Below are 17,636 nucleotides of genomic sequence, written 5' to 3'. Positions count from 1 at the left end.
GAATTTTGCTTTTATTACGTAACGAGCTCGATGGGGGGATTTAAACCAGGAAATGCAACAGTTTTAAAATTCTGTATCACTTATGATAACAGATTGCAATTCTTAATTAATGAATTAACAAAAACAATAAATATTGCGAAAATATATTTTATCACTCTTCCGTACTTTTCAGATATACCTAACTTTATGATTAAAATATTAAGTCGTATCAATTTTATCCAATAATTTAATTAATCATCTTCAAAAATAAATCAAGAATGAAATATATTTGTTTATTACAAAATATATACCCATTTATCATAATCAAGACACAAGGAAGCTCTTACACATCCACATTTCTTGCAATGCAAGTATACAATTCGCAGTTTTCATTGTTTCTATATACAAAACTTCAACAAAAAGTTGCTTCAGAGTTTTCCTCACATTTAATATTCTAAAACATGTATTATTTTACAGTAATGTACATAACTAAGCAGTTTCTGACTAAAAACAGTCCTAAAAGACAATTATACAATACATCAACAATTAAGCTCGTATGGTGGGGGCTTTGTCCGGTGACCCCTCTTCTAGTAGACTTTTGTGTTCCAATAATTGCTTTTGCTGTAATTCTGGTTTTTCTTTGGCAAGGTATCGATAGCCCCTCATTGCGAGGACCGATGTTGCGTAAACTGTTACGACTATGCAAGTACAAACGAAACCTTTGTGGAGTCTTTCAACTAAAAGGCTACTTCTCGGCTTTTTCTGCATTTTGATTGATTTTAAATTTATGTTTTACTTTTTTTCATGACACAACATAACCTAAATATTGTAGGGACTTTAATTTTGCCATATTTTCCGGCTGTCATTAGCGCTGCACAGGATCGGTTTCAAAAATATTAGGGTCCGGGTAATATAAATAAAACATTTCTACTGCATTAGGGGAGTTTATGTCGAAAAAATATACACAACCTATTAAATATAGCAACTTGGCTATTCACAGTAATGACGATACAATGGTTAAAATACTTTCAAAATAAATTTTGATAAGTCGGTTTAAAATATACAATAACATGTGGGGATAAAACCAAAACTTCTAGCTATTTGTCCAGTATACTTTCTACAGCCATTTTAAGTAGTTTTGCTTCAGTAATAAACTTCGAGGTGGGGTTTGTGGTCATAAAAAGTTGTAATTGTTTCAGCAAATCTTTTAAAACCTTGGGAATAAACTGCCTGGTGTGCGGGTATCCCGGAATTAGTGCGACCAAAGCAGCTCTTATATAGCTATAAAAACAAACATTAATAAGTGATAAAAATGCTGCGAAATATGTACCTCAATTTAGTTTCGGTATTTTTGTGTAATTCCATACTCAATTGTTGTATAAGGGCTAAAATACAGTTCTGTGGCGGTGGTGAAGGCCCATGGAAAAGAATATTGCTATCCACTTTCTCACACACATAAATTACATAATTCAAATTTTCCGCCGACAGCGCCAATTGGAATGCTTCATCGTAACTTTCTTTAGCCAGAAGATGATCAAGATGTGCCAAAGTAACCTACAAATTAACATGGTATAAGTGAACAAAAAATAACATCATTATCGACCTGCTCTACACAAAAAACATGAAACAAAAAAGGGAGAATTAAATATCCTATAAACCCAAATAAACTTTTATTTAAACTAGTTAGATACAATTAACAAAAATAACCTTCTGTGCAATGCTTTAGAAAAAAAAAAAACTAATAGCGTCTACCTTTTGAGGAAAAATACGGATACTTAAAACGTACTTGTGATTCAACATGTGGTGAAGGAGTCACAGCTCGAGACCGCACTGCGTTAATGACACTGTCTTCCAAAAATGAAGCGTGACTCTTGAAACCTAACTTAATTTGTTCGCTAATTACGTCCTTCATACTCTGTAATAAATTCTCTTGCGTACTAGAATTGAAAATAAACACACACATTTTTTTCTCTTAACACAACTTACTGTTTCATTGTTGTATTGAACTGTTTATGAATTTCAGACGACAAAGTCCCGACTAACTTATCAGTATTCATTTGCAAGTTTTCTGAAACGGCTTGCATTTGGACAATCAAATCTTTACCTCTCTCTTGAACCCGTCGTTGTCTTTCCATATAATGCTCAACCGAAGCGGTATCTAAAATAATATTATTCAACTCAAGAAATGATCAAAAATTATAAATTTACATTCTTTAGTCCCTTGTGTGAAAGTTTCGTTAATTTGATGGAACATATTTCCGCAGACTTTCTCCCAAGAAGGAACCAGCGTCGACGTGATCATATCGCGATAACATTTTTCTAAAATAGGCGTTATCACGTTGGCCACTGATAAACTTAGCGACTCCGCTAACGCCTTAAAAGCCAAGTTAACAAAAAATAATGTCACAAAAATTACCTACTTTGCTATTGATCATTTTCGAGATCTTGTCTTGTAGGACTATATCGCTGTTTAATTTATGGCTATTTTGAACATCCAATTGATGTTTTAGGGCTTCAACTAGATTTCTAATGGTTGGTTCAACCACATGTTTCATTTCATGTGCTACTATACTTTGCAATTTATCTGAGACATTTTTAACGACAATTTGTGAGACGCTGGCTATCACGTGGTCTTGTTGGTCACGGTCGCTATTCTTTTGCATGTTGACCAAATTTTCTAACATTTTCGCGATTTGCAATTGTTGCTTAGACATCGCTAGATCCAACTCCTTGTTAAAGTCTTCGGTCAAACCTTGTTTAGTCTGATTTAACGATTTGAGTTCTTGATGGATTTTTTGAATAACTACATTTTGGCCAGTAATTGCGTTTTCGATGCTAGTCAGTCTGAAATTGATTGCTTGTAACTGGTTTTTGTCCCAATCTGTTTCGTTCAAATTTGTTATCTCATCTCCTCCTCCTAGTCTTAAGTTATCTTCCTTATTTATCTCATTATCTTGCTTAACTAGAGGTAGTTTCAGCCAAACCATTTCAGGATTGGGGTTTTCTTGGTACATCAGATTCTCATTATGTTTGTACTCTTTCTGGGGTATTTCCTGCTCTTCCTGCATTTTCGATAGATTGTCAAAATAGTCCTGAGTACTGTAAGTGGAATTATTTAAAGATAGAATTTCCTGAACTTCTCTACTAGGACTCGAACCCCCACTTGCAAAATTATCTTTCTCAGGTCTTTGAAAATCAATTAAATTTTCAACGGTGTCACCATTTGTGCCCTCTGTCGACTTATTAATATCTCCATTGATGCTAGTTCTGACACTATTAGGTCGAGAGTTTTGTTCCGCTGTTGTAAAAGCGTCAGGAGTCATTAAGGTCAATTGCTGTTGTTGTTGCTGTTGTTTTATTAGTAAAGTGACAGACGACTGAAGATCGTCCAATTTTGGCACTTTCTCCGTTTCCTCCTTAACTTCGTTAAATATGATCTCAGTATTACACAACATCGCGTCTGGTTGAAACACGATATTACACTCTTGGAATTTTTTTTGCTGTATCACCAACATTTTGATAACCACAGCTGCAACCGTATCGTCTTCGTCATCGTCATCTTGATCGGCATCTTGTGAAAACTCTTCGCTCATGTCGGACGAACGTAGTTTGCGACAGTTGGCTTCGGTTATGTGAAAGCTCAAAAAGGCAGTTGGTAGTAAAAATTGCGATATCATTGTTACAGATATTTGTTGAGCTTCGTCACTTCTTTTTAATTGGAGGACGTATAAAACCTTATTATTTAAATCTGACATTATTAAATACTGGCCTGAATAGTCTATATTCATTTTGAGATAAACACTTTGAATTAGATTCGTTGGATCTGGTTTGAAATGGATTKTTTGGAGACAAGTCCACGTTTCACAAGACCACAACTTYAGCTCGGAGTTGTGATTGGCACCCGTTATTGTGAATTTCCAACACCTGAAGAATGACACCAAAATATTTTATTTATTTTATTCCAACCCTAGACAATTTTTTATATCTAAACTATCCATTTCTTGCTGTTGCTGATTTTTAAAACTTCAGTCTCCACAACGTTACACAAATAAATGCATTTTTATAAAAATCAAAATTTTGGCTTACTGTGAACTGCATTCCAACAAATTGTCAACAAAGATGATGGAAGATAGTGGTTTACCATCATGTGGTCTCCATTCGTGTAGGCACTTTTGCTTTTCGTTGTCAACCATGTAAATCTAAAAAATTCTTAATTAGTAACAATGAATTAAATTGTGATATGTTGTACTTGGAAAAATTTCACATAACCGTCTAAGCAAGCAATTGCAATAGCAGTTCCGTCTGATGAAAATGACGCATCTACGAGTTCTGCAGTGTGGTTAATTTCAACATATCCTTCATAGTTTTCATTAGGTTCTAAAGGACCTGGCCCATACTTTGCATTAATCATGCCAAAATTCCATATTTCAGCTTGGAAAATTACAATTAGGGTGGTTGGATATAATTAAATTAAATTACCTTTATCCCAGTTCAATACTACAAACATTTTTTCAGGATCATCTGGTGTTTCCTCTTCCTCATCAAAACAGGTCAAGTAGGGACACCAAATAATTCTAAAATTTGGGCTTGAATGTGGGACTACATCACTGTGGAATATGTGAAGTAATTGTTTATATCTAATAACTGGTTAAGGAGTTTAATAACATGTTTTTGCTTTTTTTATAATGTAAGGATACTTTATTGCACTAGGTTCATCAATAATTTCATAGATGAAAACATTGCCTTCGTCGTCAATACAACCTAAAATAATCTGTTGGCGTGAAAAAGCAAAAGACAGGTCTTTGACATCATTTTTCAAATTTTTGATTAATGCTCTCTCATTTGTCTCTTGGTTCGTAACTCGGATCATGCCCCCATCTTTTCCCTTCATTCCATAGGCAATAATTTTGCCATTAATGTGAACAGCGACGAGTTGTCCGCGATAATAGTGAAACTCCCAGTTGTAGTCAATCCGGTTGATTAGTTTCACTTTAGAACTCCCGTGATTATGCTGTCCTGAGTTACATTGAACTGTTACTTCATGGCCCACAATTTTTGCGGAATATTCCGTATCAGAACCCGTGTAATTACTGGAAAATTAGTAATTCCCAGAAACATAACCTCAAATTTGAATATTTACGTACATGTTTTGGATCACGTCGTCTTGTGGGGCTAGCGGCGGCGAATTCATGTTCTGCAACTAAATAACGGTGAAAAAGACATAAAAAACAAGGTGAAGGGAATATGAGAGACACGAAAGTCGAGAATTTTTCGCCTCAAAAAACCGTTTCAATTGACAAGATTATCATGAATTAATAGCTTACGTGTGTTTTGTCCCAAATTATTAAAATCACTCAAAAACTATACATTAAATCAACACAAATTGGAATATTATAGTACAACGATGACTTTTTTACGATTTTTCGGATAAATTTTGTGTAAAGCCGGAGAAAAGAAAAATCGTCAAATGTCAAACAAAAAAAGCGTTTCGGGGTTTTGGTGAATTTAAATTTTTGATGTTGGCATAAAATTCAATTTAAAAAGGGGCGCCAAAAAAACAAACTAAACACTATTTTCCATTTTATTAAATCTATAATCAGCAATGACATTTTTGGTATCAATATCAATTTTTTGGCTACAATTTGGAGTTTTCTTAACTTAATCAAGGTAAGGTAAAATATAATTATCAACAATTGAGGTATTGAGGTGCCACATAAAATGGTTAACACCTGGAACAGTGATGATTTTTAATTTTCCAGCCTTATCTAACGTCTTCAGACCAATAAGATCATCTTTGTAAATATCACGGTCAATTAAATTGACTACTGTATTATTTTCTCCAAAATATCCAAATTGGCTGAAAGAATTTATAATAATTTATTAATTTCACAAAAATTAAAAACAAACCTCGACTCCCAAGGAGTTATCACGTTGTCATCAGGCCCGCCAATTAAGACCATTGTGTTAAGTTTAGTTATTCCCTTCTTGAACTCCTCACTCTTGTTTGAAATAATTTCATTATTCACGAATGGCAAATACTGTGAATATTCTTTGTAAAGAGTTTGATGGTAAGGATCATTCCAATAATTTCCGACTGAGGTGTGTTGGCCTACTCTAGAGTAGAATAATTCAAAAGCCGATTTAAGTGCCAAGTCTGGGAAAATGAGGTGTAAAAAATTTGCTAAAATTATTTTCATTAATAAATAATTTCCCTAAAAATGTCAGACAGTCGTACTTCCATACTGACCGGCTTGAGGACCACTAAGTGAAATAAAATTGTGGACGTTGTGATTGTTAAATGTTTGTAGAATTGTTCTAGAAAGTAGAGCTCCTTGTGAATAACCTATAAAACTAATTGTTACAATTTTTTTCTATGCAAATAAAACACACCTAATAAGTGAATTCCCTCAGGATGTTGACTTGAAACATTTAAGAGATCTTGGCCAAGTTGCTGAACTTGATACCACATGTTTTCCAGACTTGACCATCCAGAAAAACGGTCAGTGTTATAAATTATCGTTCCCGGATGTTGCTGAAGTAATATTAATTATTTCTGCACAATGAAAAAAAGAAACTTACTTCCTCAATTCGACCTTTAATAATTTCCATACTAGCACTGCCTGTCATGATTCCGTGAAGCAGAAACACTGGTTTATAACCAAAAATTGTTACAAAAAAATCACAGATAATGCAAAATAATATAAGAAACTTCATATTCACTAATATAAATAAATTACAATAGATAATTGTATGAGTATTGTAAAAATTTCACTTGTAAACACCCGTAGATTTCTTATCACTGGCAGATTTGCTTATTGCGTTCAATGTTTAAAGAACGATCGGTCCATTGTTCTTTGTGTGGTTATTTCGGATATTGAATGATATCGAAATAAACAATGAATCAAATAATAACAATGTTCTGTCAAATTATTTGTTTAAATTTGGTTAAAGAAATGTCAATTTCTGTTACAGAAATCTGTAAAATTAAAAAAAAAAAGATTTCTGTTAAGTATTAAACTTTTATAAAAAGATTTCTATTAATTATTATTAGTTTGTAATATTGCGAAAAGATGTCCAAACATTCAGTATTTTTTATGAATAACATGCTGGAAAATGTCTCAAATGCAAGTTTTATTTTTAATTGTTGTAAAAAAACATTTAATTAAAAATTATTATACAGRGTGGTTCACATAATTTTATGAGGCTTGCGCCTGTAAAGTGCAATCAATAATACATATTCCGATACGAACTCGATTACATATTTTGAAAAATTGAATTATCTTCTCTAATTTGTTTACCCTTTAAAAAATTGCAACGTTTTGAGTTAGTTAGTGAATAAGATAGAAGATAGATAAACTAGAATCATATTCATGCCGTCTCTTGATAGAACAAATGATAATTGTTTCTGAAAAACTGCAGTTTATGACTATTAATGAAACAGTCATTATTTTGACAACTACTGTCATGGGTTTCCAAAAACTAAATTATTAAATGTGTATTTTTGTATCTAGTGTTTTGTGAATTTTGTATATTTGGGTGCGTACATTAGGCGCAAGCCTCGAAAGTTGTGTGAAACACCTTGTATACAATTAACTGTTTTCAAAGTTGTATTACTGGTTGTCTAGCAGTCAAAATAAATTGAGGTAAAGGCTAAATTATGTAAGATGATAAATAAATCTTATAATTATAAAAATAAAATACAACACAAAATACATTATAATACATTTGACAAAACTTGCCCTCTTGTTTAAATCAACTCATGGTTTCGGTAAACACCACTTGAATCTGGTCCTTAATTCAGGGTCTAACATATCCTTCATAGGATGTTAATCTAAGGTTCCTAATAACACATCTGAAATTTATCATGAAGGTATTATCTTGTAAGACACAAGAGAAACAACAATAAATCTGCCACAGTTGGTCTGAGAGTGCGTATGGCTTGAAACTCGACCTAAGACGACCTAAGAAAACAGCATCTGTGAGTTCACACCATCACGGATAAACCTCAGCTCCAAGATTTCACGATTCCTCTCTGCTTTCTTGTTTATGGCTCATAGAAAATATACAGCTACACCGTTAACAAGGTTTTACAATAGCTCTCGCGATTGCTTCATTAGATCTTTCTTTTTTTTAGGTATCCCACTTTTAAACCACTCGATTTTTTCAACTAATAAACAATTTATTTCACGAAAAACATCATATTTTCTAATCTTTTACATAATCAATAAAAATGTGAAAATATTCTATTTTTTAATTGTTATTGATTTCTGTTTTGTTATTTTGCAGTGCAAAGTGATAAGAATTTTGTCGATTTTATTGCAAAAATGATTTATCAAAAATCAGTATTGGACCGTATCTGGACATAGAAGGGTTTTAATATGCGTTTAGGGGTGTTAGGGGTGGAAAGAAATGTAATCCCATGTCAGAGGACACGATAGATGACCTAAACACCTGCACCCGGATCGATTCTTCGCACGCAACTCTATAATATCCACGAAAAATTCCTCCACTGTATATTTTTTCATATTACCCGTTCTAATTTTTCTCTATAGCTACTATTTCAATTTCAATCATGCATAAATACGACAGAAGTTGAAAAAAATAGATGACCGAATATAATCAAATCTCTTCGTTTTTACTACAGACACGATGACGTCACTGATAGGGGGCAGCGTTTGACAATAAGACAGGCGCCACCTCAATTGACGGCATTTGTTTTTATTTCCAGCGCCTGCTTCTTTATTTACCACTTGATTTATAGCGCGGGAGTTAATTGAAATTGATACTTCCTGTCCGCAGGAAGAACAACGCAGACTGGCAAGTGCTGAGGCATCAATGACATGTTATAAATACATACTTCCTACATCATGGTTAATAGACATTATTTCTTACAAAATAACCCCTAAAGTAATATTTTTCTCGACTAGTAGGATGTGTCTTTGAAAATTTAGTTGGCATTATTGAATAAAGTAGGGATAATTGTGAYAAGAAAAATTTATTGGCAACACTGAATTATTAGTAATTTATCTAGCATGTGATATATTGCCTATAAAATTGTGACGTTTGTATTTGATAGTCATTGTTGCCAAGATAAGATTTTAAATTTGTGGTCTACTTAACGACAAAAATCACATTATGAATTACACAGTCACAGGCCACTTTGATCGCATGAGATAATAATTGATGTTTGTCCACGTTTACGATTAGAAAGCCTATGAAACTGGGCAATAATTCGTTCTTCCTGCAATCTTGCGTTTCCTGCAGTAAGCGAGGATTTAAGCCCGTCCTGCAATCTTTCTAAATACGATTATAATCGAGATTTCCTTGCGGGCGCCAATGAAATGAGTGGAGATGAGATCATACGGTCCATCGTGACCGGCATTTAAATGCAGGACATTACGAGCATCACCAGGTCGCTCCTGCACACAKTGCATGCAGGAACATCTGGTGGTGACGTAACATTTCAAACACTGTATGTGTACGATTCGAGCGAATTTCSCGAATTTGYGTTAATTTAGCCACTTAAAAAGTTGGGTAGGTGTCGGGGGCGTGAGAAACGATGCTTTGCTAAACTCGCAGTTTCATGTTGACATCGTCGTGTCCAATGAGCGTTAAATCATAAATCTATTCAAGGGACGTGTTGACAAACATCGGTTATGATTCTTGTAACGATAATTAGGGCGTAATTATTGATATTGTGAGTCGGAGAGGGATTATTGTCGCGAAAACAACCCAAGGGCGGACATTATAGTGTGAGGGAGACATGTATCATTGCACAAAAGTTCGGGCAGTGCCAGAGCAACTGTTAGATTCCCAGCCAAAAGATGACTGGCTCTCACAGATTATTATGTCATTTAGTTAATTGTTATTTTCATATCGAATCGGCATCGTAAACAGATGGGAACATTGGCGAAATGTATTTTTTATTATTACCACTTTATACCTTTTGACACCCTCACACGCCTTTTTTTAAATAAGGACAGTAGAGTTTAATTAAAAAAAAATGCTCTAAAAATCCTATAGTTTTACTTGCTACCGTGTATATGCGTTGGTAAATCGGATTTTACAAAATAAAAAAATTAGAATGCATCAAAAAATGTAGCGTTGAATAGTTTCACATTTTTATAGTATAAAGACTCTCCACTGTTTGCTTTAAAGTTCTGAAGAAATATACAGAAATTTTGTGAATGCATCTCACAGTAGTACCTATTTTATTGTCAAGAATAACTTGGTGCCTTTTAAATTTTTCCTACTTACCTGCTTATTTCTGAAAAAAAAGCAAATATGTAAACAGTTCTCAATATACAGCGTGCGCCAGAACTCGCGCCCCAGAGAAAAATTTTAAGTAAGATAAGATCAAGGAACATGGGAAAATGTTTAAAAATGTCAAATGTCAAAAAAATTTGACATTTATTTTTTGACAGTTGACATTTCTTTTTATGTCTATCTGATGATACTGATGATCTTGTATACGTTTTTTTTATAATTATCTAGTAAAGGTACAAAAATTTTGCCAATAAAAGCCAACAAATAATATTGAACAGAGTTACAATTTAGGATACAGCTTCCTTGTTTCCTCTTCTAATAGCCTGCAGCAAAAAAACTTTGAAAATTATTTTTACAACAGAAATAAATAGAGTCGAAGACTCAAAGTGCAAAATTTAAACTGTCATAACTGGAAATTTTTTATAGATAAATTTTTTTAAATATTTTTCCATGTTCTTGGAACCTTACCTTATATGGCATTTTTCTCTGGGGCGCGATTTCTGGCGCATTCCGTATTTATATGGAGAAAAAAAACTGCAACAACATTTAAATTGTTTTTGGCTTCAGTTTTTTCAAAATTTTATGCAGTTGCCCCAATGAAAGCAAACATTTTTCTTACTTTTTTAGCCTTTATAACACTTTCAGAATTTATCAATTTCGTATTATTACATAAATTAAATTCTTGCAAAATGTTTCTTCTCATGCAGATCTATTTAAATATTTGGACCACTTGTAGTAAAGCAATATGTAATTAATTATTTTAGCCCTATTAGTTTTTTTAATTACGTATTTACCAAAAATTTTAATTCATTCAACATGATTTAAAAAAATACAAAACGAAAATAAAAAAAAATTAGTTTGTCCAATTAAAAAAAAAAACAAATTGCAAAATACGATGAATGAATTACAGGGGTGCGCCAGAACTCGCGCCCCAGAGAAAAATGCCATATAAGGTAAGATACCAGGAACATGGAAACAATGTTAAAAAATTTTATCTATAAAAATTTCGAAGTTATGAGGGTTTAAAGTTGGCACTTTGACTCTATTTATTTCTGTTGGAAAAATAATTTTCCAAGTTTTTTTGCTATAGGCTATTAAAAGAGGAAACTAGGAAGCTGTATCCTAAATTGTAACTCTGTTCAATATTATTTGTTGGCTTTTATTGGCAAAATTTTTGTACCTTTACTAAATAATTTTAAAAAAACATATACAAGATCATCAGTATCATTAAATAGACATAAAAAATGTCAAATATCAAAAAATATGTGTCAAAATTTTTTGACAGATAGAATTTTTTAAACATTTTTTCCATGTTCCTGGTATCTTATCTTACTTGAAATTTTTTTCTATGGCGCGAGTTCTGGCGCACCCTGTATAAGTAAATATTTTTTTCAATTTTGATTATCTCATTTGGTTTGGTAGTAAGTTTCTGCAAAATCACTTAAGTGACATAAAGATGTAAAGCAAGCATTAGGATGGTTAACTGTATTTTTTACTTCTGTCAACCATTGTCACTAACTGTCACTGTCAGACTCATCATTGCAAAATGTTAAATACCGAACAATGGACCACTGAATGAAAAATTCCAAGGAGGGAAAACTGGAAATTCCTCAGAAGCAAGAAAAATTCTAAATTTTTGAATCAATGTTAACTTGGCTTGCTTTACCATATTTTTTTTTTAAATGACAGAAAAATAATGACCATAGTATTTTGTCCGCAATAGTACATAATAGTACATACTTATTTCCAAATAATTTTTTTTTTAATTTATTTTACAGTCAACATTTTTTTTAACTTTAAATATTGACCAAATTTGACCAAATGGTTCTTACTTCATGAAAAACTCTTAAATTAAGAAACTCGTTTATTAACTTGTTCTCATATGTGCGGGTTCCGATTTAAAAATCCTCATCATCTAACTTTTATTTGAGTTTAAATTAGAAGTATATTAGTGCATTTTTAATCGAAATAGGGGTGAAATCGTTAAACTTAATTATTACAAGAGTTGTAATTATTTTTATTGTTTCCTTTTTAATCACAAGTTCTAGTGTACCTTTAAGAGATGATGATTTTCTTGTTTCATAGAAACTTTTGAAATTAGAAATAAATGTCATCAAAAACAAAATACATCAAACTTGGCTACCTTTTATAAATTGCAAAAAGTATTTCTACAACTCCTAATAAATTTTAAGAAAATAATTTTCCAAGATTCTGTTGAAAAGAGTATACATTAAAAATCGTGATAAAATTTAATAATTTTTTTACGCAATGCTTATGGTAAAACCATAATCAATGAATATATTTTAGTGAATTTTTGAAATGTAATTTATTTTATTTGTCTCTATAGATTTATTAAAAAAAGTTTAGGTAATTTATGGGAATTAGACTAAATCAATTTTTTATTCCTCTTCTACAAAATCACATTTAATATTTTTCCATAAAATGCATCATATAAAAATGTTTTTCAATTGTATAAATTGTTAATCAAAATAATTTGACCATTAACGTGTTTTTGAAATAACCCAAAAGCAAAACTTTGTTAACTTGTAGAGATTGAAAGCCGATTTCAAGCTCTCCGATAATTACAACTAGATGTAGGTTGGAAGCGAATGTAGGCGTATGTGCGTTTCGAAAGCCATTTGCAGATATAGAATTGGACGGGTTCCCATACTATTGTCGATTTGCGATCTTTTGCTTTTCATTTGCATTGCAAAGTACGCCGCAATTCGGCGCCGACACCGGAACGTATAAAACTTCTCCGGAAACGGCGCCCATGGGAGCACGGAATCGGTTTCCGGGTTTAGATTGAGTGAATTTCCCCACATCCCGCATGATGATATTACCTATACACGCTCTCTTGTTTAATTCCATTGAAATCTTTAAAGCGGCGGTCGGGAGATTGGTATTTCTATTGCTTGTGTCCGCTACAACTACAGTTAGTTTATTCAAGCGCAAACGCAATGCAATAACACATTTACAAAAAAAAATAAAAAAATAAATCACAACAAAAATTTACGCCGATATAAATCAATCAATAACAATTGTTGCAAATAACATAATTGAAATAAAATTATAAAAAAAATTATTGAACTTGTCCAAGCTTCTTTTTTATTATTTCTAGAAAAATATTTTATTCAGTAAAAAAAAAAGGATAATATTTACATCAATAATCAGAGCCCCAGAACTTCAATCTCTGAATAGAAAGTGAAACATCAACTCACTGTGGTCGAGCTGTTAATGGTAGAGCTTTCGAAGCTCTACCTTATTCACAGCTTTCGGAGTATTCTAAACAAGGATACCTTGTATCCGTGATAGCACATCTAGCACTGTTTTACTGTTTTGTACTGACCACTGCTTACCTAAAACCTCATAAATAACTTTTGATTATACCACCAGTTCACACCTATGTTTGGTGGTTTGTAGGGTGTGTAAAAATAGATTTATTGTTTTGTTTGTTTTCAATTTTGTAAAATGTGCTAGAAAAAATAATATACGATGAGTAAGAAAAATAAATATTTCACAAAATAAACGTTTTTATAATCGAAAATTTGGGGGTTTTGTTGAAAAATATTAATAGGGGTGAGCAGCATTTTACAATTAATTTTTGTTAAAAAAACATGTTCTAACCAATCGATAATGCGCGTTTGAAAACATTTATACAGAGTGATTCATTTATCGGAAATTTTTTTTTGTTACTAGCTGATTTTTTAGTTTTTACAGTAGTAAAAAACAAAATTTTTCTTGAAATTAACAATGATAGAATCGGAATCATTGAGCAGATGTTGAATTAGTAAAAATAAAAGTGAGAAGAGATAAATCAAACTAATGATGTTGCTCCTGATTAACTCATTTATTTGTATTTGATTGAACTTTTAGTATAACACTAATAAGATCACATTTGTTAATAACGGGGTCAACTACCAATTTGAACTACAGATTTGTTCCATTGAGACCGAAATAAGAGTGAGTCATATTGTCAGTTGAATTATTATTCATAATGAAAACAAATCAATCTAAGGTTCTTGTATGTAATAATCAAGTGCAAAAATTAGATGATTTGTAAAAWATAGAGCACCATTAGATGAAGCAGAGTGACGTTCACATTCACACGCTTCCCACGCCAACTCTGTGTTGTTGCTAGTTAATTAACAATTAACACTCTGACTTTATCCCGACGTTAATTGTTATAATAGATTTCACACAGTGAGGTCACATTTATTTATTTTTTCATTTCCTATATGATGTCTGAGTTTCACACTGGTATCAAATTTCACGAATTGAATGAAAGTAGTGTTCGAATCAAATTATCCGACAAGCGGAGAAAAGATTAAAGCTTTCTCGTTCGGTGATTTAACGAAAGTGGACTTGCATTGCGCTGCACTTTCCGTAAAAGCACTGACTTTGCCACCTGAGCCAGATAGGCTCAGCTGCCGAATCTGAACCGGGATCACTCGATTACCGGAGTTTGGCGGAGGTCATGGCCAGAACCGGACTTCACACACGGCAAAAAAGTAAATTTAAAGCTTCAAAACTAGAAAAACTCACTAATTATCTTGTGGAGCTTTTTATTAAGACTTGGAGACGCTGGAATTGTGCTATTCACCCCAAAAGAGCTTAAAATTCAAATTTTGGTGCTGAAAAAAGTAAAGTACGGACCTGTTTATGATTGGTCACAAATGTTTCTGCGAAAGATTGTCTGAACCATTAAGAGATTAAAAATAGATTGGAATACAGATTTTCTCTGGAATAAAACTGGAATAACACGTATTAACTTTATTTAATTTTCTGGCTTACTTTCTAATTTATTAGCTCTGGTAATAGTAGATTACATAGCAAAGTAGGAGGTGCTTCATTCTCGTATTTTATTCACAATCAGTGAAGGAAGTGGTCACTTGATAATTCATATCCAGTCTATTTTTTTATGTAAATTGTTTTTTAAGTCAAGTAAGCGATTTGAGTAAGAGTTGTCAACTGGTTACTCAATACGTATATACAGGGACATTTTTTATTAGTATACATAGCCCTATGTATACAGTTATAAAAACCGGGTCAATTTCATAGGGTAGGCGACCAACATTTCAAGCTTTTAGAGGGTATTAGATATTAAAATATTTAAAACTAAAATTTTGTGTCAAGTTTGTCAACTGTCAGTCTTGAAACTTAAAGCGCATCAAAGAAGAAAATATTCAAATGTTTGTGTGGTATCAAGAGGGAAATAGTTTAAGGAGGGTGAGGAGTTGAGGACTATGAACAGCCTGCATTGACACAAAATTTCAGTTTTAAATATTTTAAAATCTAGTACCCTCTATAGGTAAGCTTGAAATGTTGGTCGCCTACCCTATGAAATTGACCCGGTTTTTTTAATTGTATACATAGGGCTATGTATACTAATAAAAAATGTCCCTGTATGTGATTGTAAATATAGTCCAGTTAACGAGCAAGTTGTAGAATGTATGGTCGAAAATAAAATCTTTGACTTCAGAACTGCATTTGTGTTAGTTGGGAGTTAAGAGATAAACATACTTACTAAAAATCCCCGGTCCTCCGCCGTAAGCGGGGATCCGGAAAACACCACCAAGGTGCCATCTTACGATTTTTCTTTTTATATCCACGCATCGGTACGTGTTACGAAAAAAATGGTTACATACAAAATTAAAGCTTATAAAATTTCCCCACAAGGAGGTGTTTTTGGATTTCTATTATCTCTTTTGCACTCTATTTATTATAATGAGAGAAAAAAAGAATTAACGTAAGGATTGTTGTAAAATTTGTAAGCATTGTGATTGGGCAGTTTAAGGTCGGCCATCATTTTAATGTAAAAAACCAATCACTTTAGATTTTTGTATTCATTCAAAAATTAATGCAACGATGTGATTGGTCCGTTTAAGGTCGGCCATCATTATGATGTGAGTAASCATGGTGAAACCAATCACTTTAGACTTTAGTTTCATTCAAAAATTTTTAGAAATTGGTAATTCAGATTTGCGTTCATTCATTAAGAAAATTACAATTTTTAATGAAATTGTTATGTATGTGCCCTTTATGCACTCTTGTGACTATTATTATGATTGTGAGTAGGTATCACTCAGTGAGTGGTGCTAAATTGTGATAGCAAATTTGCACCTTACATTTCGGTGTACCTGCTGTAGGACTCGATTAGGAGATAAAACCCTAATTAACCTTTAAATAGAAATAAGTGTGTTAGTGTTTTAAATCCCTCGTGCTTACAAATACAATATAAATTGTCAACTAGGAAATGGAAGTGAAAATTGAAAAAAATTAAACATAACCTCACTTTCTTACAAGGTAGGTACGAATGGACTGTCTTCTACAAGTTGCAGGGGCCTACAGGACATTTGCATTCTACAATTAACATTTCGTTATAATTACTTTTGCTGTACTCAACATGACATTAAGGTAGGTACCCAAAGTGAGACAAAAAAAGTTTTTTAAGTATTGCAATATTTGTTAATCTTTATCTCTAAAACTGTTTAAGATACAAAAAAACCGAACAGACTGTCTTGTAGGAAATTGTTTAAGTTTTAATTTAGTACATAACTATTTTTTTCGTAACATGCACTGTTTTCGCRATATAAGCGAGAAACCATAAAACGGCACRGCACCGTCTTGTTGCCCCCTTGCGTCCCGCTCACCTCGGACAACCGAAGAGTAGTTAGGTAGTCATAATTAGTTTAAACACAGCACTGAAATCAAAACTTTGTTTTCGACCATGTATTCCACAGTTCCTTTTTGAACGTTTTTGGTCCCTGGGGCATTAACTAAGATAATAATTCCAATGTGTACCTAATTTTCATCTGTAGAATAACTTAAGCTTAGCGTGAAATTTAAAAAAATAAAAGAATTTATAATAAATTTGACTTTTTTTCTAATAACAAAATAAAAAGTTACGTTTGGCCCTCCGTAGAGCCATAATCTTTTATTCTAGAAAGTAAATTTTTTTCTTCCTGTTAAATGAAGTTGAAATGTCATAGTCTCTATCTTTTCACATGTACCTAATTTGATTATTACATAATTTTGAGTAAAATAATAAATAAAACTCGTTGCGTTTTTGTAAATTTATTGTGTGTTAGGCGTTGAACTAGTCGTTAATTAAAATAGAACATTCAAAATTGTTGCTAATTTAATCTCAAATGTGATTCTTAAAAAGGAAGTCACAATTATACATCATTTAGGAATAACAAAAGTATGGATGAGTTTGTGTTAATATTTACCATTCCATAATGAGAATCGTGCGTCATAAAAAAAGACAAATCAAAAAACTTAGACAGGTATTGTATTTCCCTGTACAAATGAAGACATTTAAAACAAATAAGAATTGCAAAGTTTATACTTACATGTGACGATGCTTTTATTCAAAGAGTAAAAGTTAG

At 32.4% G+C, this 17,636-nt stretch overlaps 2 protein-coding genes across 2 annotated transcripts; both read right to left on the bottom strand.

Moving 5' to 3' along the window:
- Positions 1 to 909: 909 nt before the first annotated feature.
- Positions 910 to 5,464, bottom strand: LOC123012514 (enhancer of mRNA-decapping protein 4). The gene is made up of 12 exons (XM_044410500.1): positions 5,304 to 5,464; positions 5,124 to 5,179; positions 4,677 to 5,069; positions 4,459 to 4,616; positions 4,229 to 4,410; positions 4,066 to 4,178; positions 2,400 to 3,903; positions 2,188 to 2,353; positions 1,966 to 2,137; positions 1,766 to 1,916; positions 1,310 to 1,533; positions 910 to 1,260 (listed from the first exon to the last, which is right to left on the bottom strand). Exons 2-12 carry the CDS (start codon positions 5,168 to 5,170, stop codon positions 1,077 to 1,079), a joined length of 3,294 nt encoding a protein of 1,097 aa, XP_044266435.1. The 5' UTR covers positions 5,171 to 5,179; positions 5,304 to 5,464; the 3' UTR covers positions 910 to 1,076.
- An 81-nt stretch (positions 5,465 to 5,545) lies between these two features.
- LOC123013069 (lysosomal thioesterase PPT2 homolog) lies at positions 5,546 to 6,914 on the bottom strand. Its single transcript, XM_044411395.1, has 5 exons — positions 6,559 to 6,914; positions 6,370 to 6,511; positions 6,215 to 6,322; positions 5,887 to 6,160; positions 5,546 to 5,836 (listed from the first exon to the last, which is right to left on the bottom strand). The coding sequence occupies exons 1-5, from the start codon at positions 6,691 to 6,693 to the stop codon at positions 5,638 to 5,640; spliced, it is 858 nt and encodes a 285-aa protein (XP_044267330.1). The 5' UTR covers positions 6,694 to 6,914; the 3' UTR covers positions 5,546 to 5,637.
- Positions 6,915 to 17,636: the final 10,722 nt, after the last annotated feature.

This window comes from Tribolium madens, unplaced genomic scaffold, assembly GCF_015345945.1.
Source record: "Tribolium madens isolate multiple individuals breed KSU strain unplaced genomic scaffold, Tmad_KSU_1.1 Scaffold_96;HRSCAF=242;Tcas5.2_LG5, whole genome shotgun sequence".
Lineage (NCBI taxonomy): Eukaryota > Metazoa > Arthropoda > Insecta > Coleoptera > Tenebrionidae > Tribolium > Tribolium madens.
This window is presented reverse-complemented; position numbering and strand designations above follow the sequence as displayed.